At 41.9% G+C, this 25,019-nt stretch overlaps 1 protein-coding gene across 3 annotated transcripts in view; it reads right to left on the bottom strand.

Moving 5' to 3' along the window:
- LOC141132419 (transcription factor 7-like 2) overlaps window positions 1–23,383 on the bottom strand; it is a 1,287,046-nt gene extending 1,263,663 nt beyond the window's left edge. For 2 of the 3 annotated variants that reach the window (XM_073620780.1, XM_073620781.1), the window contains exons 1-3: window positions 22,739–23,383; window positions 22,592–22,658; window positions 11,501–11,607 (exon numbers count right to left, since the gene is read on the bottom strand). In XM_073620780.1, coding sequence (XP_073476881.1) covers window positions 11,501–11,607; window positions 22,592–22,658; window positions 22,739–22,927 — 363 coding nt within the window. In that variant the 5' untranslated portion in view covers window positions 22,928–23,383. The remainder of the gene's footprint in view (window positions 1–11,500; window positions 11,608–22,591; window positions 22,659–22,738) is intronic. The other variant, XM_073620782.1, reaches the window with a different exon arrangement.
- Between the last annotated feature and the right edge of the window lie 1,636 nt (window positions 23,384–25,019).

Below are 25,019 nucleotides of genomic sequence, written 5' to 3'. Positions count from 1 at the left end.
GTGCCCTCACAGAGAGCCGCATTCCATGGGACGCATTCAGGCAGGCTCCCGAGTCCTGCTGCTGCGTCCATTGACACCGACAGCAGGACTCGGCCCCGCCCCGTGTTACTGGATTTGATTGACAGCAGTGGGAGCCAATGGCTCATGCTGCTATCCATCTATCCAATGAGGACCCGAGACAGTGGCTGGAGCTGCTGTGCTTGTCCCTGTCACTGGAACGATTGAGTTCAGTTAAGTAAAAGTGGGGCTCTGGAGGGCTGCTGCATTACAGAAGGTTTTACAACCCCTTTAAGGTAGTTATTGTTCCACATAACAGCCAATTTACAAATGTCTTATAGAGAAAAAGACCAGTCTCTGGACTAACAGGTACAGACCGAAAAAAAAAAAGAGAGTTTGTCCAGGCTCAGTAAAGAAAATTGTATAAAGTAGGGGCAAGCTTGTGTTTGTTGTAAAATTACCATGTATTCTGTCCAGTTTCATAAGGAAAGGGGGTGGAAAAAAAAAAAAAAAAAAAATGATGTTTGTGTGGGTATCTTTCGAATTACATTTACTCAACTGGTAGAATACTCCAAGGCAAAAAAAAATAAAAAACACAAAACTGCATTTCAACTCATTAAAACTAGTTTTACTAAAAACACCCTTTGGGTCTGCAAACATTTATAAAACCTCAAAGCAAAACATTTGTTAGAAGTCTAAATTGCAATCAGGGTGGGAAAAAAATGCAACCTAAAATTACACTGAAATAATTTAGTAATTAAATGTTGTAGGAGTGAAATCAAGAATGATATTTTTGGACACAAAAACCTCTGAAAAGCAATGTGGTAAACTAAAACCACTGTCCAAGGGACCTCTTGGTCACTTGAGTATCAGGATTAAGATGTCTTGTTTAATTGGCAAGTCATTTTACAGTATCCTTTAAACAAATAGGAAACTGTCAGGGCTGGGCTCAGCCCTTCCTTCAGCTGTCGGCTAACTGCCAGCTCCTTTCTCTCCAGTGACCCACCTGTTGATATCCTGCTCGTCAGTCCTGCCTACTTAAGCCGTCTAGTCCAGATGATCTCTGCTTTCGCCTTGGTCACATCTCTAGAGACGCTCTCCTGTGTTCGTGTTAAAGACTTGCTTGGCTGACATTTCTTCTGACTCCAGATCCTACTTGCTGTTCTACTATGCTCATCTCTGGCTCCCTGACGTTTTAGCTTGTCCGACTATCCGTTTCGGTTCCTGAACTCTGGCTATGTTTTGACATTACCTTTTTATTACTATTATTATTATTATTAAACAAGTGTGATTTAACTGTACTTCTGTCTCAGTCTGAATCATGGTTTCTGACAAACCGCATACATCCTTCAATATAAAGTGCAAAATCTTAGATTTCTTATATATTTAAAAGTTCCTATATTATGCATAAATGCAATTTGTAACACATGTAGAATGGTGTACAATTCAGACTGATGTCAAATGTACACTTAGGACTAATACTTTCCACACCCACAAATTTGTCATTTTTTTGTAAAAAATTTTTTGGGTGAAGTTTTTTTTTTTAAAGATATAATACGGTACTATGCAAGCACTTACAATCTAATCTGTCATACACCATCAGCCAATTTCTGACCCTTTCACCTTGCTTCTTTTTCAACTTGATCGCCAGAAAAAAAACATCCTAACACTCTACAGATATTCCAGTTGGATCCAAAATTAGAGAAAAATATATACAGAACAATCGGATTGAGCATATGTGTAATCTACTGTCAAGTAAAGTGGTTAAAAATCTTTGTTTTTTTAACACAACAAAACATGCCAATACTTAACAGCTCTGTGCAATGGTTTTGAGAGTAGCCCCAATCCTCTTCTTCTGGAGTCCCCCGCCGGCCCTCCTGGCTCCTCCTCTTCATCGGGTGCCCCCAGGGGAAAAAAAAAAAAAAAAAAAACAACACACTATACCCACAGTGAAGCATGGTGGTGGCATCATCATGCTTTGGGGCTGTTTTTAGTCAGCTGAAACAGGGGCCTTAGTCAACGTAGCGTGAATTATGAAATGTTCCAAATACCAGTCAATATTGACACAAAACCTTCAGGTTTATGCTAGAAAGCTAAACATTAAGAGGAACTTCATCTTTCAGCATAACAACCCAAAGCATACATCCAAATCAACAAAGGCATGGCTTCACCAGAAGGAGATTAATTTTGGAATGACCCAGCCAGAGTCCAGACCTGAATCCGATTGAAAATCTGTGGGGTGCTCTGAAGAAGGCTGTGCACAGGAGATGCCCTCGCAATCTGATAGATTTGGAGTGTTTTTGCAAATTAGAGTGGGCAAACATTGCCAAGATGTGCCATGCTGATAGACTCATACCCAAAAAGACTGAGTGCTGTAATAAAATCAAAAGATGCTAAAAAAAAAAAAAAATTAGTTTAGGGGGTGCATACTTATGCAAACCATATTTTAGTTTTTAAAAAAAACTAAAAGATTTCAGTTTGTTGTTCATCTGAAAATGTACAGTTTATAGGTCACATTAAAAAGTTCTGAAAATGTTTATCTTGGTCTCATTTTTTTACATTACAAAAACCTGACAGTTTACCAGGGGTGTGCAGCCTTTTTCTATCCACTGTATGCGTATGTTAGTTGTTTGTACCCGTAGTACAGACCAGAAACAATATAGTGCGCATTTTGTTTTGTTTTTTACAATCCTACCTAAAAAAAAAAAAAAAAAAAAAAAAAATCCTGTCCAAAAAATACTTACCCTGACCATTGACCCAAACACTAACCCTGGCACTGACCTAGATCAAACCTTGATCTAGGTATTTTTTTTTTTTAATCCCCCCCCCATTTACACCACTTTTTTGTTCCTATCTCTACAAAGGATCACTGTAATAGCCAATTATAGGCCATCACAGCGGTCAGGTGACCTGGAATCGGCTGTTCTGGGTCTCGATCACTGGAATTGGGCCTGGGGCTCTTAGTGAGATCCTGGTCTCTGTGCTGGGAGTGCGCCTAGCACAAAAGGAGATACGCAAATATGCAGCCACACGGAAAAAAGCCCAGTCCAGTGGGGCCGCATATTTGCGTGCGGTCGGTGTGCAGGGGTTAATGTAGGTTCAGAACATTAAAAAAAAAAATCCTACGCAACACCAGACAAAGCTGAGGGCTCTTTTTGATTATTTGATCCGGCCTCTGTTCCGAATCCCTGTTACGACCTTTTCTGTCTGCCAAGTCATCGGAATACACAGTGTGACGAGATGCTACGCTAAACAAGTGTCCAGGTTTTAAGTTAAGAATGTTGGATTTGATTCTTCTTCAATAGGTTTTAATTGTATTGGAAGTAACATGTATATCACAGCACAAAAAGTTAAATCATCATCAACATCAACATGCTGCCGATGCAGCGGGTAAGGTAGCAGGAAAGGTTACATACACTATATTACCAAAAGTATTGGGACGCCTGCCTTTACACGCACATGACCTTTAAGGGCATCCCAGTATTAGTCCAGGGGGTTCAATATTAAGTTGGCCCACTCTTTGCTGCTATAACAGCTTCAACTCTTCTGGGAAGGCTGTCCACAAGGTTTAGGAGTGTGTCTATGGGGAATGGTTGACCATTCTTTCAGAAGTGCATTTGTGAGGTCAGGCACTGATATTGGACCAGAAGGCCTGGCTTGCAGTCTCCGCTCTAATTCATGCCAAAGGTGTTGAGATCCTGATTGATGATTTATTGAACCCTGCACCTGGCCCTGTATCTGAAGATCCTCCTTCAGTTACACAACATATACATTTGGGCCATCTGATACAGGTTTCAATATACACAGAGTTGCTGTACACTATGAGTTGGGAAGTGCAGGGTAGAGTGTCCTACACATTTGTGGATGTGCTATTATAGTTTTAAGAATTATATAAAATTTGTATTTTTTTTATATCATTTTTAAGTACTTGTTCCTTCATTTTGGGTTATTCTATGTCAACCATTAAAGTCCTTATTCTTTCATTATCCCACGTATCTACTCAATCAAAAAGCTGTATTTGAAGCCCCATTGACACTATGACTCCAGGCTCCCATGCATGTTTTGGCAGGTTGTCATGCTCCATGCATAGGGCAGCTCATTAATTTCAATGGGCTGCCCTATGTGCGACAAAAGTAACTTCTGAACCTTTGAGCTTCAAGCTTTTTTCTCTACTGAAAAAACAGGTGTCTGCTTGCTGCATTTGGGGTGCCATTAAATAATGGCACCACAAGTGCAATATGTTTTCTTCACACATTTAGTAAACAAGCACGCAAAGAAGTGATTTTTGCACATGTTCAAAAAACACTATAGTGTGAAAGTAGCCAAAATACCTGTCATTGGAATCTTTGGAATTGGATTGGATTGGAATCTGTCTCTTATAATCCACTGTACAACAGGCCAGCAGCAGAAGAACAGCCATGTAAGACAATCAGGTTCTAATGCACTGCCCTGTACATTCAATGTAAAACAGAGCTTGCTAATAGGAGAGATCACAGGGACAATTTCCATCAATATGTTGCAGTTTCCTCACTGTACAATTACAGGCTGGGGCAAGTCCTGCAGCCATCTGTATTGTTTTAACTGCAGTTGTGAAAGTATGGTCAGGAATTTAGCTACATTGTCAGGTAGGGATGAGGGAATGTCAGGTGTTACGCAACAAAATGTCAAATTATTTGGCAGGAAAAATAATGTAACATTGTTTAATTGCAAACAATGAACATAAAAAGCAAGAGTTGCAAGAGCAACAGCTGTTGTGGTGGAACTCCCTAGAGACTTGCTGGTTTTTGCCAAATATACAAAGAGTTGGATGAATTTTGAAAGGCAAAAGTACAGAGTATTTTCAGGGAGAACATACTTTGCCTTATTATTGCAGTATTTACATTGCAACGTAATGTATTTTCACATATTTATAGTAGATGCTTGTTTTTCGAAATTGTTATTATTTTAAAGACCAAGGGCCCTTTCACACAGGCTGTCCAATCAGGTCCGCCTGTCTGTTTTTCAGGCGGATCTGATCAGACCCTCTATTCATCCCTATGGAGCAGCGGATGTCAGTGATGACATCTGTAGCTATCCGATCTGATGCGGTCCGCAAAATCCCAATGGATGGTGGTCCTATTTTCCATCCATCTGGTGGATCAGATGAAAATGGACTGGCGGTCTGGTTTCAACTCATCTCCCCATAAAGGAGAGCGGGACTGTGTTAGTCTCTCCTCTGCACAGTGAGTGGAGTCGGACTTGTCATCCTCCTGCTCAGTGGGGATCAGCGGAGTGATCCACCTCTGAGCAAGCGGATTCAGTCCAACGGAGGTGCCCGTGTAATAAAATATGAAGTAAGGGGCCTTATTTCATATTTTAGTGGAATTGAAATGGTTCCATTGGACCAAGTTGGTGCAAACTATTTTCTTCACTAGCACATGCAGCTGTGTTTTAAAAAGTGCGGCAGGACTTCCCATTCTGGTCCCAGAATAAATTGAGTCAGGTTGAGACCTGTTCAGCCATTAGCAGGAAACTATTTTCTGAATGAATACAAAGCTTCCTATAATTGGCTGAGATGGAAATCATAACGTCATCTGCCTTCTCCAGGACAGACAGACTTCAAATTGTTGGGAAACGTGGTGGGGGTGTCAATATTGCAAAGCATCGTTGCTGTGGCATATGTACACCCACCATCTGCTCCCTTTGAGTCTCCCCACCTAACGCTTGCACACTGTACATTACCCACTCCTGAACCATGTACATTATCCACTGCACCCCTAAACACTGTACTTTTACTGTATTTAGATCTTTTGCTTTTAAAGTTAGAGATTTGGGGTGCTTTTGACCCCAGATCTCTCCATTAAAAAAAAAAAAAAAAAAAAAAAAAAAGGGGGGGGGGGAGAGGGACTTGTCTTCCTTATTTCTATTACAAGAGATGTTCACATTCGTTGGAATAGGAATAAAAGGAATAGGAATAAAGTGGAATAAAATAGGAATAATAGGAATAGAAATAAATAAAAAGCAAAACAAACACACTCGAGGTATCACCGCAAACGTTAGAGCGAGAATAATAATTCCCATGCTAGACTTCCTCTGTAACTCCAAAGAGATAACCTGTGAAGGCGTTTAAATGTTGTATATAGAGATTAAGTAACGTAGTTTGTTGCCATTACAGGAGCATGTGAAATTTTAAAAAGCGTGACATATTAGATATCCATTTACTCAATGTAATAACATATTTCACATTATACAAAGAATTTGGGTAAGTATTGTGTTTTTTTCTTCATTAAAAGTGTATTTTTTCCAAAAACAATTGTGTTTGCAAAACGGTTGCACACAGACTGTGTGAAAAAAAAATTGCAATGATCGCCTCTTTATTCCCTAGGGCCTCTGCTAAAAGAAAAAAAAAAAAAAAAAAAAAAAAAAAAGCATAGTGTTTGGAGGTTACAAGTAATTTTCTAGCAAAAAATACTGATTTACACTTGTAAACAAAAAGTGCCAGCAAAAAAACCTGGTCAGCAAGTAGTTAAATACCACCAAAAGAAGGTTCTATCCAAAAAAAAGATAAAAAATAATGTAATACAATTTATTTGGGTACAGTGTTGCATGAGTGAGAAATTGTCAAACTATCACACAACTAAGAACTGAAAAATGGGCTGGTGATTAAAAAAGGTAGTAAACACAAAAAAAAAAAAAAAATCTGCCCCCCCACAATTTAAAGTGAAAGTCCATGCATCTATAGCCACCAACACTCCAACACCTATCTAGCCCTTAGAGAAGAAATCCACTAACTTAACTTTTCTGCAGGCGATCCGATCGGCAGTGGCAGAAGCTCTGCTGAGTACACGTCCGACAACGGCTGTGAAATGAATGGGGAGTGATGTCACCCATAGACTTACTATGGGGCTTCCGTTGTCGGACATGTCCTCCGCACCCACCCACACAGCAAAGCCGCGTCTGACAGCTCAGCGTGGGATCAGAGCTTCCGCTGATGGAGATAGGGTCGGATTGCCTGCAGAAGAGGTATGTATACTGATTTTTTTTCTTTACAGGGCTAGATAGGTTAGTGTTAGAATGTTGGTGGCTGTAGATGCAGGGATTTTAGTTTTAGCATGGACTTCCACTTTAACGTAATAATGTGCACAGTATACTAGCACATTATGAAAGACTTACCTTAAAACGAAGCCCTCCAGCAGCTTGCTGTCACTACTGACAGGGCTTCCATCTTCACCTGATCTTCCCTCTGGGTTTTGCGGGCTCCGGCCCTTTGAATGGCCGAGCTGCGATCTCGTCACTCACTCCCACGCATGTGCACGGGAGTCGCAGCCATGGCACAGCACCCTGATGGGATGGCACACTCAGTATGCAGTCCTTCAGAGCACAGTACGCTTGCACCAGGTACATCACAGGCTGCGGAAAGAGAATCTCTCTTAAGTGGTACACCTTTATTATAAAATTACCTCTAGGTACAAGTCACCAAGCTTACTACCGCTTTAAGGGCTATTACAGACTCGTGCAAAGGTAAACTTTTTTTGCTATTGCTCTAAATTTTGATTGGATTTCAGCAATATATTTAAAGAAGACTATTAAAAGTTAGTGACTGCTTTGGTTTATTACTAGGGTTAATATGCCATAAATGTTCACCCATACAATTACAATATGAGTAAGACGTATCCCTCTATCTGTCCTATTGACATCATAGATTGTTTTTATTGGTATGTGCATTTACAATAGAAGGCAACCTATATGTAAACTTAATCCTTGATTTAGTGCTTAAGTTAAATTAGGAGAAACAAAAATATAACAGATTTAGCTAAGGGTCATACAAATTCTCCTATTTGTTTATTATTACAATGAAAAAAAGTAAAACACCCTTGGGTTTAGAATTTCCTGGGAATTATGAAATGAAATGTCTGTAATGGGAAATCAACATCCACAAAGTTTCAAAAGAACTTCCTCATCTTCATACTTAAAATCAGACTTCATAGTAGACCCGATTCCAAAGAATACCACAGGGTGTTTTATTGCTTTCACAAAAAGTAGCTAACCGCTGGGAACGGTTTAAAACTTAATTCAGCTCAAATAGTCCTAAAAGCTTTGAAAAAAAAAAAAAAAAGTGGCGGTGTACTTATTTTATTCTTGTTCACATATATTAAAGCCTATATGTTCAGCAAAGCTTTACAGTGTACACAGAGCAGAGGTGGGCAAACAGTTACATATGAAGGGAGCCATATTGCAAGTGTACTGGAGTGCTAAGATATTCATTATTTAAAACACTAGCTATTCACACAATTTTCCTTTCTTTAGTTTGCTAACTTTTTTGTTCCATAAATTAACCCAGGCACAAACGTACATCAATACTGTTAAGTGCGAGTTCTCCCTTTCAGAAAAAAAATGAAAATGTGAACCAACATCCCCTACAGCCTCTCCCACCCACTGCTGTACTTACCTCTGAGAGGGCTTCTGGGACAGAGTAACTGGTCAGCACTAGCAAAGAGCATCATTCAGAACCGCCCTGCAGAAAGAAGGTAGATTAGAGTGGAGATTTTAGATCCCCGGACTGCTGCACCGGCTGCATGGGCACTGACAGCTCATTACCACAGAGGCAAGTATAGCGGGGGAACAGGAAGTGCAAAGGCTCTAGAGTGAGCTCATCTTTTGACTTTTTTTTCTTAAAAAAGATGAACACTTTAATGCTAAATTCCAGGAAGATGAGATGCAAATGATTGCACTTCTGTATTGATTTCACATCCTTGCTGTTCAGTCGTTTAGTTGTGTCAGACTCTTCGTGACCTCAGACAATAGCACACCAGGCTTTTCTGTCCTCCACTGCTTCCTGGAGCTTGCTTAACTTAAATGTTCATTGTTTCAACAATGCTATCTATCCATCTCGTTTTCTGTTGTCTTCTCTTTTTTTCTTCCATGTTTCCCAGCATCAGGGTCTTTTCTAATGAGTCCTCGTCGCATTCAGTGGCCAAAGTATTCGAGTTTCAGCTTCAGGATCTGTCCTTCCAGTGAATATTCAGGGTTGATATGCTTCAGGGTTGACTGGTTTGATATTCTTGCCATTCAAGGGACTTTCAAGAATCTTCCCCAACACCAGAGTTCAAAAGCATCAATTCTTCGGCGTTCAGCTTTCCTTATGGTCCAACTTTCCCAGCCATAGGTTACTACTGCAAATACCATAACTTTAACTATATGGCAATTTGTCGGTGGGGTAATGTCTCTGCTTTTTATAATATTGTCTAGGTTTGCCATTGCTTTCCTCCCAAGAAGCGAGCGTCTCTTAATTTCATGGCTACAGTCACCGTCTGCCATGAACTTGGAACCTAGGAAGATGAAATCTGTCACTGTTTCTATTTCTTCTCCTTTTTGCCAAGGTGTGATGGGACCGGTTGCCGTGTTAGTTTTCTTAATGTTCAATTTCAGGCCAGCTTTTGCGTTCTCCTCTTTCACAAAGAGACTCAATAGTTCTTCTTAACTTTGCAAAATGGTGAGAATTGAACAGACGCAAAAGTGTAAATATCCAAATTTCTCTAAAAATCTGAAGGTTTTCATTTTTCACTTACAGCTTTCAGATTTGCGAAAGACCCCCAAAACCATATATTTTCTGAAAGCATATGACCTCTAGAATAAAAAGAAAGTGCTACTGATTTTTTAGACCCTGCGGTATTTGTGCAAATGTTTATCAAACCAATACATTCGCAAAAAATACACTAAAACCATTCATTCCGGCTAAATCCCTACTAAATATAAAAGCTCAACCTGTATAGAGTAAATGTATAGAGTAAATATTGGTAAATTTTAAAATTGTGCCTTTTTGCAAAATGGGGGGGGGGGGGAGGGAGGAGGAGGAGGAGGAGGAGTTCATCATATCACTACATTAGGGGTGCAGCTCACCTGCAGGGTGCCGGACTCAAATGTTTGTGTTTTTTATTTTTTTCAAGCCACATGATTAGAGCCTGAGGCTCCAATTGGCTTGAAAAAGGTTGGGCTTGGGGCGCAGAGCATTGCACCCCGAACCCAACCCCACTTGTGACAATAGCGAATTAATATTCGCCATTGCCTTCCGGCTTCTCCTCCTGGTCAATCAGGATGGATAGGGTTGGCCGGGAGGAGAAGCTGAGGTATCCGTGGAGGGGAGAGTGCGGAGGGCCATCACTACGTTGTTTTTTTTTCTAGCTTTTTTTCTTTGGTGAGACATCTAAACAGATCCCCATATGTCTCTTTTTTTTTTTTTTTTTTTTTTTTTTTTTTGAGACAGAGAAAGGAACTGAAGATAGTCCCTTTTCTCTGCATCACTTTACTTGAATGAATGAAAAATCTGTATAGAGATTCCATTCATTTAGAAAATGACATTCTGATACATTTTAACACTCGCGGTTACAATATATCAGCTGTCAGTGGGCACATAGCAGTGATCAGCAGTGATCGTTGCATACACCCTCTCTTTTACGGGGGGGGGATCATAGGAGATCTGTGCAGGGAGAAGCTGCAGGCAGGGGGAGGGGCAGGAGAGATGCTGCTTGGAGCAGCCGTGGATCTGGAGTGGGGGGGGGTGGGGGGACACATCTGGAGGCCCCCCCCCCCCCAAGCAGTACCTGAAGCCGGCAGGAGTCAAAGAGGAGGGATGCTGGCTGCAGGGAGCGGGTTGGGGGGGGGGGGGGGGGTCAGTCATATTAGGGGTTAATAACTGATCAGCGGGTTGTAATCCGCTGATCAGAGTTATAGAATTGTTCAGCAGAGTCTGCTGAACAATTCCGATATAAGCTTTTGGTCATTGAAGTGACCTTAAGCTTTTAGGAGAGGGAGAAAGGAGGTCCGTACGCCGCACTTATTTGGCCACCTGCAGGCACTTCTGTAGGTCTGTACGGCTTTGGCAGTGAAAGGATTAACCCGTGTAAGCAATACAACTGAGCTGAACATCTTTCAACAACTGGGTTTGCTCCCAAAAAAGGAGTAAAGTTGTTCTGAAACAGCACAAGCCAGGTTTGTAAATAGTCATTGTGCATTAGACCCCATTCACAGTTGTGCCACCTAAAAGTTGCAGGATTTTGACACAACTTGAAGCAATGCCCATGTAATCTTGAGGTCTATGGACTGCAAGTCGCATCAAAGTCAGACCAAAGTAGTGCAGGGACTACTTTGAATTCAAACAGATATGAATGGAAATCATGGAGTACGACTGGTCGTGCAACTTTGCAGTCCCAAGTCACAGGACAGTCACACAAGTGTGAGAGAGGCCTTGATGTGATTCAGGAGAAAAGCTGCAGGAGTCTTGGTAGCAATGCGTTTTCTACCTCCTAGCGCTGCCTACGAGTGACATCAGCCCTGGGGGATCATATAGTACCTCAAGTATGTTAGTTTTAATCTGTACTTATAGCATCTAAAATCATGCAAATGTGCTTCAAAGACATGATTACGCTTGTAGGATGAACTAAATTCTACTAGCAATGTGCATGTCAAACACAATGTGATACCGAACAAAATTTCGTAACAGAGTGGAGAATGACGACAGACTTACCAGTGTAGACATAGATCCATTAGGAAGGTAGGGATCAGACAGCATAAGGAATGGGTAACTGCAATATCCTGAACCTTTATACATTGGTTCTTCCTGATGTTTAATACCTAAGTAATATAGATACATGAATTCTTAAACACGATCTCATAAAAATATTCAAATTTGAGAACTCTTACTTTGACAGTTAAGGACTTATGGTTTCTTAGCCATTTGCAGTTATCAATAAATTAGATATTAGTGTTTGTGCTGTATCATGTTAAGATTACGTAGCCAATTTTCACCCATAGAAGTCATGATGATTTTTTTATTTTTTTTTCACTCCCTCTAACATCCAACCTTTTAGAGACTAACACAGGGGCATTTATAGTACAGGGGGTCCCCTAGTTACAAACATCTGACTCCTACTTACAAATGGATGGAGAGGAAATCTACCCCTAGGAAGAGAAATTCATTCCTGTAAGAGTTATTATGGGAAAAAGGTGTCTCCACTGATGCTTTATCACCAATCCTTGTTTCCACAACAACCCAAAACTTTCAAAATCCAATTGTCATTGGGACAGAAAGTGAGGTGAAATCTTCTGAACAGGGACACAGACAGCAAAACAAACGTTACAGGGGTGATAACCCTTCCCTATGCTATCCAAAAAGCTTAAAAATAGTTTTTTGGGCTGGAGCTACACTTAAAAAATGTACCTGTTCCGACTTACAAACAGATTCAGTTTAAGAACAAACCTACAGTCCCTATCTTGTTTGTAATCCGGGGACCCCCTGTAGCTTCTAGGCAGTTGAGTTTAGAAGCATTTTTTGGAACGCAAAGATGCGTTTAGGACAGATGTTCAGAGGCATTTGAAACGCCAAATGCCTGTAAATGCTGGTAAACGTGGTAACTCGCGTTTAGTTTACAGATGTTTTTCATTTTAACAATGCTTCTAGAAGCAAACACGGCATGTAAACGCAGCTAAACTGACATTCTTAGACGTCGGTTTCTAGCTGTCACGTTAAATCATTCAGGAGAGGTTAAACAACATCCCGTGTACATGAAGCCTTTAGACTTATCTGTGCAGGGCACACATTTGTGTTGCTTACTCTATGATCACAAGAAAGTGACTAGTGACAATGACTAATCCCATAAGATGTCACTACAAGGTAAAAAACAAAAACAATGGGGCTGCAAATGCAAAAATCAAAGCACGGGTATACTAGTGCTAGCTTCTTGTGTAACCTTTGAGGTGAAAGTATTCTGACAAATTATTTTCACCTGTGGTCGATCAGCACCACTCCCATGACCCACTACACAAATACTTGGAAAGGAAATGTCACTGCTGTGACAGGCCACAATATTTTTGCATTATAACATCCACCCAAATATGAAACTACACACCTAACCAAGGTTATATCTTAAGAACATAGCTACATTTACCAATGTACCATAGTGCTTTGTAAGCCTGTTTTTTTTTTATTGTAACTTAGCGCCTCAATAAGTAAATTATGTATTTTTTGTCACAGACATTAGACAGGGGGTGTACCTTAGGAAATCATCCTACTGCTGTGTGTGTTCTCTTCAAAAATGCCAAGAAGTGTCAATGGCAATTGCTGTAGCCCAAGGTCATACATAGGACATGCTCACCAAGTAAAAAATCATCTACTGTACCTTAACACTAATTAATTGAACAAACATTTAATTTCCTTCTGCAGCTATATAATAAACAGGTGTCCACCCAATACTGGCATCAGAAGTTTAGGTGAATATTAGTACATGTAACCACCCATGTTTTTATCTTCATGCATTCTCTGCATTAAGGTAACCTAACCTTCAATGCTGAGCCTCCCCCCCACAATTACTTACCTGAGCTTGATCTCTCTTCAGCAGCTCTCTTCTCACACAAAAAGGAGGTGGCAGTGGGAGTCATTGACTTCAGCTGCTGCCAATCAAATCCTGTGACAAAGGAGCGAGGGGTCTGTCTGTGTCTATAGACGCAGGCAGTGGGGCTTGCAGTTTGGCCTGCATGAGTAACCCCTTAGCAAGCAGCTTGCCAAAGTGAAGGAACCAGGAACGCGGGCAGGGGACCCATTAGGAGGAGTATCAGAGCTGCTCTGTCTATGTGATTATCCAGCATGTGATGTTTCTATGGGAATATATGTATATTCCCAAAGAGATTTCAGAGGGTAGGTAACTATTTTGCTTGAGAAAAAGAAAAAAGGATGTATTGAGACAAAACGGAGAGAAGTATTGCCAAGAATAAGATTTTTGGCCCAGTGATCCATAAAAGATTTTTTATTTTGAATGGGCCTTCTCTTTTAAAAAGGGTTTCTTCATATCTGTAAGCTTTTATTCTATGCTTACACCATTACCACTTTTAAAAACAGCATTCATCACCCATTATACTCGAAGCCTTGAAATTTGTGCTGTAGCAAAGAAAGAATATTTACATTTTGCTTACTGCCATTGTGAAAACTATAGATTCAAATTAAATATTCTGCCCTTCCATAGGTTACTCTACTGCTGTAGACTGATCCCAATGGCATAAAGCAAAATTTGAACATTGCCGGAAGAGCACGGTAGACACTTGTACAGATTTTAAATAAACAGGTAACAAATACTATAGATAAAGTGTATTTTCCTGCACAGCATTACAGAATTCCAATTCTCACAAATGCGGGATGACATTTTAAACACAAACCCCTGGGCAGAAATACACTCAAGTCATTAGAATTTTATATTTTGCTCACCTGTAGAGGTTTTAGTTATGTCAACAGATACAGCTAAAGCTAGCCATAGATGGATCAAAATTCGTCCGGTTCAGCAAGAACTGGCCAAATTTCGATCTATGGTCGTTTTCACTCATCAGGAGTTGATTTAATGATCGTCTTTGTCAAACTGGATGCTTGAAAATGTTCCATTTGATCAGCGGCTGCAGCATTGATCAGTGTATTCTGGAGGCAGAGGAGTCCTAACTGTCAGAATACAATAGCACATCTAGGAAGATTCCTTTATCCACCTTGCTTGTGTGAATACAAGTTATTCCAGTAGTGCAGTGCAGTATATGATGTGCTTTAATAGTTCAGATCAAGGGTCGGCAACCCACTGATCACAGGCAGGTGACGGGTACATCATGTCCCTTCCCTAACAACCCCTGGAACCTAGACAGATGCAGAATCTACAGGAACCGATACCCTGCAATTTACTGCAGGAGCTGAAAGCCACCTTCTCCTCCTCTCCCTCCTGCCAGCATTCAGCTGCTACAGGAGAAAAATACAGGGGACCAGTTCCAGAAAATGCCGCCCCTCCTCCTGTCCAGGTTCCCCTTCGTTCTGCTGCCTGGGCCCCATCCTGTGTGCCCCTGCCCCGCCACCCTGGTAGTGCTGCTGGCTTCCCCTCCTCTCCCACTGGCTGTTGCAAGGATCTGCAGAATGGAGAGTGGGGGAAGGAACTGGTAAAATGTCATTTACCAGCCCTTTCCTTTTCTGAAAGACTACAGTGAATGATCGCCAACGATCACTCGCTGTGTTCATTCATATCTGAAGCATATGCTTCAGTTTGTGAATGAACAGGAAGACTTTACAGAAATCTTCCTGTTCATTCATTCGGTGCAGCTGAGACTGCAGAAATTGAGAGATAAGGACTATGTCCTCAATCTCTTCTCTCTGCCTCAAAAGTGAGACACCTGGGGTCTCTTTAGATCCCAATATTTCATCAAAGATTCCCCTAAGACCCCTTTCACACCGAACCACCTATAGCGTCGGCGGTAAAACGCCCCTATTTATAGCAGCGTTTTACCGTCGGATTTGCGGCGCATTTCGGCCACTAGCGGGGCGCTTTTACCACCCTCTAGCAGCAGAGAAAGGGTTAATAGCAGCATTTTGCCGGCGGTATCCCAGCGCTGCCCCATTGATTTCAATCGGGAGCAGCAGTAAAAACACACCTCTCTTTCACCGCTCCAAAGAAGCTGCGGACAGGACTTTTCCTGACGTCCTGCCAGCGCAGCGCTCCGGTGTGAAAGCCCTCGGGCTTTCACACTGGAGACAATGCTGCAGCTCTTTGAGGGCAGATTGCAGGCGCTATTTTTAACGCTATAGCGCCTGCAAAATGCCCTCGGTGTGAAAGGGGTCTTATAGGGCTGCAAAAAAAAAAAAAAAAATTACTGACACGGTCCACAGATAGGTAGTCTAGATTTATATGCATTTAAGGTTAAAAGGTCACCAACGTAAGAGCAGTAAAACACCTGTAATCTGACAAAAAAGAAGCTCCTGTACTTTTTTCAGCGATGGGCATTTTGCTTCAGACAGAACGCTCCGATGGACAGGGGCCATTGAAATTAATGGGATTTGTGTTGTTGGGCGTTTAGAGCTGAGGCTTACAGCAGAAAAATGCCTAGGTGTGTAAATTTGCTGTCCCCTCAAAATAACTCAGCACACAGCCATTAATGTCTAAGCCACTAGCAACAAAAGTGAGTAAACCCCCAAGTGAAAATGCAGGTGTGGTAAATTTGGTGTTAATCGCTCTCACACTCTCATACTGGTCACTGGAAGTTCAACATGGCAAAGAACTCTGAGGATCTGAAAAAAAGAATTGTTGCTCTACACAAAGATGACCTAGGCTATAAGAAGATTGTCAAGACCCTGAAACTGAGCTGCAGCACGGTGGACACGACCATACAGCGGTTTAACAGGACAGGTTCCACTCAGAACAAGCCTCGCCATGGTTGACCAAAGAAGTCAAGTGCACATGCTCAGCGTCATATCCAGAGGTTGTCTTTAGGAAATAGACGTATGAGTGCTGCCAGCATTGCTGCAGAGGTTTGAAGGGGTGGGGGAGGGGGTCAGCCTGTCCGTGCTCAGACCATACGCCACACACTGCATCCAATCGGTCTGCATGGCTGTCCTCTCACAAGGAAGCCTCTTCTAAAGATGATGCACAAGAAAGTCTGCAAACAGTTTGCTGAAGACAAGCAGACTAAGATTATGGATTACTGGAACCATGTCCTGTGCTCTGATGAGACCAAGGTAAAAAACTTATTTGGTTCAGATGGTGTCAAGCGTATGTGGCGGCAACCAGGTGAGGAGTACAAAGACAAGTGTGTTTTGCCTACAGTTAAGTATGGTGGTGGGAGTGTCATGGTCTGGGGCTGCATGACTGCTGCCAGCACTGGAGAGCTACAGTTCATTGAGGGAACCATGAATGCCAACATGTACTGTGACATTCTTCCTAAAGAAGCTGAGGGTAAAGGTGATGGACTGGCCAAGCATGTCTCCAGATCTAAACCCTATTGAGTACCTGTGGGGCATCCTCAAACGGAAGGTGGAGGAGTGCAAGGTCTCTAACATTCACCAGCTCCATGATGTCATCATGGAGCAGTGGAAGAGGACTCCAGTGGCAACCTGTGAAGCTCTTTGGCTGCAATTTGGACATTTTCACTTAGGGGTGCTAAGTGAAAGGTAGTGCTGAAACATAATGGTGGCCACACAAAATATTGACACTTTGGGCCCAATTTGGACATTTTCACTTAGGGGTGTACTCACTTTTCTTGCCAGCAGTTCAGAAATGAATGGCAGTGTTGAGTTATTATGCGGGGACAGCAAATTTACACTGTTATACAAGCTGTACACTCACTACTTTACATTGTAGCAAAGTGTCATTTCTTAAGTGTTGTCACATGAAAAGATATAACAACATTTTTACAAAAATGTATGGGGTGTACTCACTTTTGTGAGATCGTGTGAGTGAATTATATATAATATTTATATTACACAATATTAAAATCGTGGCTTAAAGCCCAACTCTGGCTTTAAATTTCCCCTTGCATAGGATAGGGCTGTTTCCACACTGCAGGAGTTCAGGTCTAATATTTTTTTTTTATATTAACTTGGTTTACAAACCCTACCTAAATAACATGCAAACAAAGACAAGTGTTGTAGACATTGCAAGGGTTAACTGCTCATTTGTTCTAAGGGAGAGTAAAAGCACTTTTACTTACCCGATCCTACGCTCCCTCAGCAGATGGGGACTGTCCCTTATCACCATATTTAAAAATATCAATACGTGGTGTTGCGCTCTAGTATAGAAACATAGAAAATGCTACTAAGGATCAAATGATCATAGTATAACATATGAAGTGCATAGTGCTCAAAATACAATAACCTCAAATGCGATTCACAGTGTGTTCAAACAGATAATCCTGAGGAAGTCATGTGATCTTGACGATACGCGTCAGATTAGATGGGCACCAGAAATGACGTCAGGCTACGAGCTCGCTGCTCGTTTGTTGTTTTGCATTCTTAGGATGTTTTAATGCGAGTACTATTTTTGGCTATAATTTAAATACCCAGTTTTACATACTTCACTATCTGGCTTTCTTTATGACATTTATACACCTACCTGGGAGGATTTCTATTGCCACTGACTAGCACAGAGGCTATAGGAGAAGATCGCCCACCAGGATTCCTAGGCTTACCAGATTATATCATATCCCATTGATGCTCCCTATAAGGAACGCTAGGGGCGATTGACTGCAGGATCCCGGATTTGTCCATCAGCACATATTATCATGCTGTTACCTTACAGCAGTAAGGTAAGCAGCCATTGCACATTGAGGTGTTTTACACATCGAAGAGGACTTGCATCACTTATTCACAATAAGTTTATTTCTGCACAGAGTGGCACCTGGAGCACGGCACTTAATATATTGCACTTTATGCATCTATTTGAAGATTTATGTGCACTTTTGGACTCTATTCTTATACCCTGTTAGCATTAGCACTTTTTATTGTTGGATTAGCTTGTACATTATATATTTTATCTGATTGTACACACTAAGAATCGCATTTGAGGTTATTGGATTTTGAGCACTATGAACTTTATATGTTATACTATGATCATTTGCACATTTGATCCTTAGTAGCATTTTTTATGTTTCTACACTAGAGCGCAACATGTATTGATTTTTATATATAACTTATTTGGTACGGATTGACCAACCCGGTGTCTGCTGCAACTAGTGCTTCGTTGCTTTTATTTGGGTTGCGCGGGAATATCTATTTTATTTACTTATGTCCCTTATCACCACATCCAATGCAGGGCTACGGACCTAGTATTGGTCTTGATGACATCAGGACTAATAGGCACTTATAAAAGCAGTTACTATGTTTAAATAGCATTTAAAAATGCAGCTCGTTTCTTCCAGTAACAATATTACATAGCATAAATGTAGTGATATAATTTTATGTAAGTAATATAAATTGTCATTGCCTCACTTAATGGAGACGTTACATAACCATGTCAACAACTGTTTTGCTAAATATTTGCATACCGTGTAGTAGCACCAAAAGAAGCATAGTAAACATAGAATACATATGAATGGGCACCATAGAGAATTAATGCGATTTACATTGTCCTGCATTGCAGCGCGACAGCGGCAACACGACAAATGTGAACAGGGGCCAGACAATGTGAATGTAATCATGTCAAGGAGTTGACAGCTATGTACTTTGGAAATAAAAATTGCCTCCAGCAGACTGACATAGCAGGCTTGGCTTTCATCCAGCATCTGCCTCTTAGGTTGCATTCATACCTGAGCAGAATGTATTCTTGGTGATTTTGGAGTGTTTTTTCTTTTCAGGTGATCTTGCATGTGTATCAAGCTTTGGGCATTTGTTTCCCATTATGGGCAAGCAGAGGCGAGGAGTCCTACAGGCATGAAAACACACATAGTGTGCATGTGCAGACGCTTCCACTAAAGCCTACTTTCAAAATAAAAAAAAATAAAAAACAAAAAAAAAAACAACACACACACCACACCCCCATGAGTGTAGGTGACTGGGCGTACAAATGTGTACAAGTGTGAATGAACATGGACAATTAAAAGAAATGAGATTCTAGATCAGGGGTATGCAATTAGCGGAACTCCAGCTGTTGCAGAACTACAAGTTCCATGAGGCATAGCAAGACTGGCAGCCACATGCATGGCACCCAGAGGTATGGGTGTCCGCAAAACTTTTTTCGGGGCGGGGGGGCGCTTCGGCAGCGGCAATACACAGTTGCATTTAACCATTTCTTCTACTGCTAGCAGGGGTTAAAAGCCCCCCCCGCGCTAGCGGCCGAATAGCGCCACTAAAACTAGCGGCGCTTTACCGATAACGCAACCAGATGGCAGTGTGAAATAGCTCTTGAGATAATTCAGCTTCACTCCATGCCCATATAAATATAGCCTAGAGAATGTACATCTTTCTATTTGCAATACATCTGTTGTGGCCATATTTTGATCTTGATGAAAACAGCCTATACAGTATAGGCTGTTTTCATCAAGATCAAAATATAGCCACAACTGATGTATTGCTATACATTGCAAAATAGAAAGAAGTACATTCCCTAGGCTATATTTATATGGGCATCATGGACTGGTATGCCTGAGAGACTGAATAACTTCCATACAAAGTGAAGAATATATTATAAACACACAAATATATTTTTCCAGCAATAGCTCAGCTGTCCAAGAGAATATAATATATATTATACACACACTCCTCCTAAGTGGCACTGCAATGCTGTTACCTGTGGTTCTTCAGTGATGCGATAGCACTGGCAGTATATTCTCTCTCGGCCACTGCACGCACCTGTGGAAGGAGCCGGTGCCGGATCGGCATAGCGACATTACACAGGCAGGCTGAGGCAGCCAATCACGTTCCGGAACAGCCGAGATGTTGAGCAGAGGCCCGAGCGGCAGTCAGAGCCAATCCGATGATCAGGTTGGGGGGTGGGTGAGGGAGGGAGGGACGGATGTCTGTATCAATCTGTGATAAGTCGGAACAGACTGAGAGCAGCCCCAGGCTAGCAGACGTAGAAAAAAAAAAGTCCACGGCTGCCATTGCGTTACACAGGGCAACTGTCTTCACTCTTCAACACCTTCTTATGATTCCAGAGGGGGACAATTGCCGCCCCCCCCCCCCCCCCCCTTTGCCCTATGCTGCGGACGCCCATGCCCAGAGGCATGATGAGGAGACTTGTAGTTTTGCAACAGCTGGAGGTCTGCTAATTGCATATCCCTGCTCTAGATGTTAAGCAGAATCTCAGGTGTAGGAAAATTAGCAGAAAAATGTTCAGCTGTAAACAGGGGCTCATGCTGCATTCATTTTTTTTTTTTTTTTTTTTTTTAATACAAGCCTTTAGTATTAAGCATTTCACATGTGTATTTAAGCAGGTATTTTGTTTTAGACAAAGGAAAGCACTAGAGGGAGAAGACCAGTTCTAACAGTCTTCTGAAAAAAGTTAATAAATAAAAAATTTACTAAAACATTCAATGGAATTTCAGGTGTGCCCATTTAAAGCGGAGTTCCACCCAAAAGTCTCCTCTCCCCCCTCTGGTGCCACATTTGGGGAGTTTTTGACAGGTACCTGTCCCCACTTCCGTGGGAGGTACGTGAGAATTTCACCCCCCTCTCCTCCTCCTTCCCTGCCACCGGGCCATTCAATAAGCGCAGCGGGGAATCGACTGTGAAGCTGCAAGGCTTCACTGCCAGTTTCCCTTACAGGCTATGGCGACGGCAGCACCCAAGAGCCAATGGAAACATTGGCTGGGGTGCCAACATCGCTGGATTCCAAGACAGGCAAGTGTCCTAATATTAAAAGTTAGCAGCTACAGTATATGTAGTTGCCGACTTAATTTTTCTGTGCGGGGTCTGGAGCACCGCTTTAAGCCTATAGGTTTAAATCAAATTCTTCAAAAGTAGCTTGTGTAGCTTTTGGGGCATCAGACAGCCATCATCATTTAGTTACACTGGATTTCATTTGTTGAGCGTTTTGACCCTCAAGCTACAAAATTCTAAGGTATGAATGGGGCCAAAATAGCTCATGCAGCATTAGGCATTAAATAACCATATATGCAATCAAATAACCAGCATCTGAGCTTTTACAAGTGAACAGCCAGTATTAAGCTCCATACACAAGGCACAAAATCAGCCGGTACAGTAGAAACCGGGCGAAATTCGGCCCGTCTATACAGGTCCTTGTCCAACAGAAACAGATCTCACAACCGGCTTCTGTCGAACAAACATGCCAGAAAACCAGAAGCTAATCAGAGCTCTCAGCCAATGGCTGTGAGCACTAACTAGCGTGTTCTGGCATGGAGGGGTGGGGCAGACCCCCTGTCAGAACGCAATAGCGCAGTGGGGAGATCGCTGTACTAGCATCAAATAGTTAGTACAGAGACCTCCTCGCAAGCTATTCAGTTTTTTTTGTTCAGCCGTCTGGATAAAAAAAAAAAAAAAAAACACCACACAACACACACCCCACACACTGTTCCAGGCATTAAACTTGCGTGTGATTTTGAATGCTGAGAGTTTTAAGCTACAAATCACTCAGTTGTGGATGGGTCCTCAAAAGCGTCAGCATCTTAGCGCTCTAATGTTAAGAACCAATGATGAAATACACTGGATTTTGGATGCTGAGTGTTTTGGAGCTATGAGCTACAAAATGCTCAGGTGCAGAGGTCTTAAAAGTAGCTTGTGGAGCATCAGGCATCAATTGCTCACATGTGAACAGCCACCATTGAAATACAGGGATTTTAGATACTGAGCATCTTGGAACTTCAAAAACAAAAAAAAAACAAAAAAAAAAAAAACTCAGGTGTACACAGGGCCTCAAAAGTAGCTCATATAGCGTCAGCTGTCAAACTAATGACATCTGAGTGCTCTAATGTGAGCAACCACTGATGAAATACACAGAATGTTAAGTGTTTCGGAGCCCTGCTCAGGTGTAGAAGGGGGTCACAAAAGTAGCACGCGTAGCTTGTGGAGCATCTGGAGTTGAGCATACACAAGTGAACAGCCATCATTGAAATACAGGGATTTTGGATATTGAGCATCTTGGAGATTCAAACTACAAAATGCCAAGGTGTGGATAGGATTGCAAAGTAGATTGCATACAATTTGGAGCATCAAGTGTCAACGCTCAACATGTGAACAGCCACCACTGAAATTCACTGGGTTTTGGATGTTGAGTGTTTTGGAGCTTCAGGTGCAGATGGGGCCTGAGCATTGATCCATACACACGAAGGAGCAGGGGAGGAGTAGAAAGAGAGGGTAGTTTGTAAAGCTTACCATCTTCCATGTGATCTGCCAGTTTCTCCTGATAAACTCTGTGAGCATCTTGTGCACGCCTCATTGCCTGCAAAAACATGAGGAATTCAGGATTTTTCTTTCTAAGGCATGGGCGTTTGACGAGTCTATGATGTGGTCACCTCTTACCTCCACCGGGGTATTCCGTGCCGGGCTGATCTCAGACTCATTGACCAGAGACGACTTCAGATCTGCCAAGTCCCTCTCAGTGAAGGCGTTCTCCTGGATCTTCTCCTCCTGGTCTCCCTCGTCTTTAAAGGCGATCATCTCATCGCTGGCCCCCAGGTCGTCCTCCTCGCCGCTGTTCATCTGAGGCATTCTGCGGGCTGGTTGGAGGCACTTGTTTGAGGCGGTGCAGTGTATGTATGTATGTATGAAAAGGCTGGGAGCCTGAGAAACACTCCCACTGTATGAGGGGAACGAGAACGGGGACAACGAGGTAGAAGTTTAGAGGAATCGGAGCTGAACGAGTGGAAGGGGGGACAAAAAGGAGCTGTTTGGAAAGACAGCTCTCTGTTCACTCAGCCTGATCGTCTAAGGGGAAGGCTGAGCACTTCAAAGCACACCGCCTGCTGATTGATAGCTGAGCTGAACACTGGGGGCTGAGCGAAGGATTCGGAGCTGATCTCTTAAAGGGATACGAACCCACCTCAGAGTTGTTGGTCATCTCAGTCCTTGAAAATATACAGGGCTTTAAACAAAGTTACGCTAAAAACAATCCATGCTCAATTTCGCTGCCAGAGACGTTTTTGCTTTTTTTTTTGCACTCATGTGTAAAAAAAAATCATTTTAGGCCTGAAGATTACATAAGACCCCCAAATATTATATATTTTCTGAAAGCAGACACCCTACAGAATAAAATAGTGGTAGTTGCAATTTTGTATATCATTTGTTATTACCGCAAAGGTGTTTTTTTACGAAAAAAAATTTCAGTAAAAAACACTCTAAAGTGAATTTTAGGGAAAACTAACACAATAAACTACCGACATTTTTTTTTTTCCTTAATTTTTTTTTTCATCATATAGGGGACAAAAAGTCCCCTATGGGATGATTTTTAGGTGACAGGTTCTCTTTAACCGCTTCAGCACCATTTTTTGTGATTCGGCACTGCGTCGCTTTAATTGACAATTGCGCAGTCGTGCGACTTTGTACTCAAACAAAATTGACGTCCTTTTTTTTCCCACAAAGAAAAAAGAGCTTTCTTTTGGTGGTATTTGATCACCTCTGCGGTTTTTATTTTTTGCGCTATAAACAAAAAGAGAGAGAATTTTGAAAAGCACACAATATTTTGAACTTTTTGCTATAATAAATATCCCCATTTTAAAAAAGCTATTTTTTTCTCAGTTTAGGCAGATATATATTCTTCTAAATATTTTTGGTAATAAAAATCGTAATAAGCGTATATTGATTGGTTTGCGCAAAAGTTATAACCAGTTATCCCCAAAATAGGGGATAGATTTATAGCATTTTTATTATTTTTTTTTTTACCCATAATGACGGCGATCTGCGATTTTTATTGTTACTGCGACATTATGGCAGACACATCAGACAATTTGGACACATTTTTGGGACCACTGGCATTTATACAGCGATCAGTGCTATAAAAATCCATTGATTGCTGTAAAAATGTCACTGGCAGTGAAGGGGTTAACACTAGGGGACGATCAAGGAGTTAACTGTGTTCCCTAGTGTGTGTTCTAACTGAAGGGGGGATGGGACTGACTAGAAGAGATGACAGATCGCTGTTCATACTTAGTATGAACAGACAATCTGTCTCTTTTCCCCTCAGAGAACCGGGATCTCTGTGTTTACACACAGAGATCCCAGTTCTCGCCGTGTCACGAGCGACCGCTAGGCACTCACATCGGCTCCGGCGGTGCACGTGTGCCCCTAGTGGCCGCCTGCAGAAGCGATGTAAGATAACGGCGATTCACCCGCCCATGCCATTCTGCCACAGTACAACTGCGGTGGCTGGTCGGGAACAGGTTAAGACCTTGCATGTCTCCTCTGGGCTCCACTGAATGTAATGCAATGCAGACTGCATTGCGATACATCCCTTCCTGGCTATGCTAGCTGGGGACACAGAGGCTGACCCAGAAGTGACATCATACATGTCGCTTTCAGGGTCACAGCAAGAAGCAGAGGAGAGCGGGTGTCCTGACAAAATAGGCAACTCTGCAGAAAATCGAACCACGTCACTTCCGGTTTCTTTAAACCATCAGTAATTGCTGATTTGAATAAATTGGTGTTTGGACACAACACTGGCTACCGAATACAGTTCAGTATAGGAAGGTTTTGCTGTTTTCACAGCACAGCGGCTAACGAGGACAAAGTTGTCGCCGCCTCAGAGGTGGCCATTTTCTTGGTTAGTTTCGGAGCAATGTAACAATCTCCGCTCATAATATCATGA

Source organism: Aquarana catesbeiana, linkage group LG03, assembly GCF_042186555.1.
Source record: "Aquarana catesbeiana isolate 2022-GZ linkage group LG03, ASM4218655v1, whole genome shotgun sequence".
Taxonomy (NCBI): Eukaryota; Metazoa; Chordata; class Amphibia; order Anura; family Ranidae; genus Aquarana; species Aquarana catesbeiana.
The sequence above is the reverse complement of the archived record's forward strand: the minus strand, read 5'-3'. Positions and strand labels throughout refer to the sequence as shown.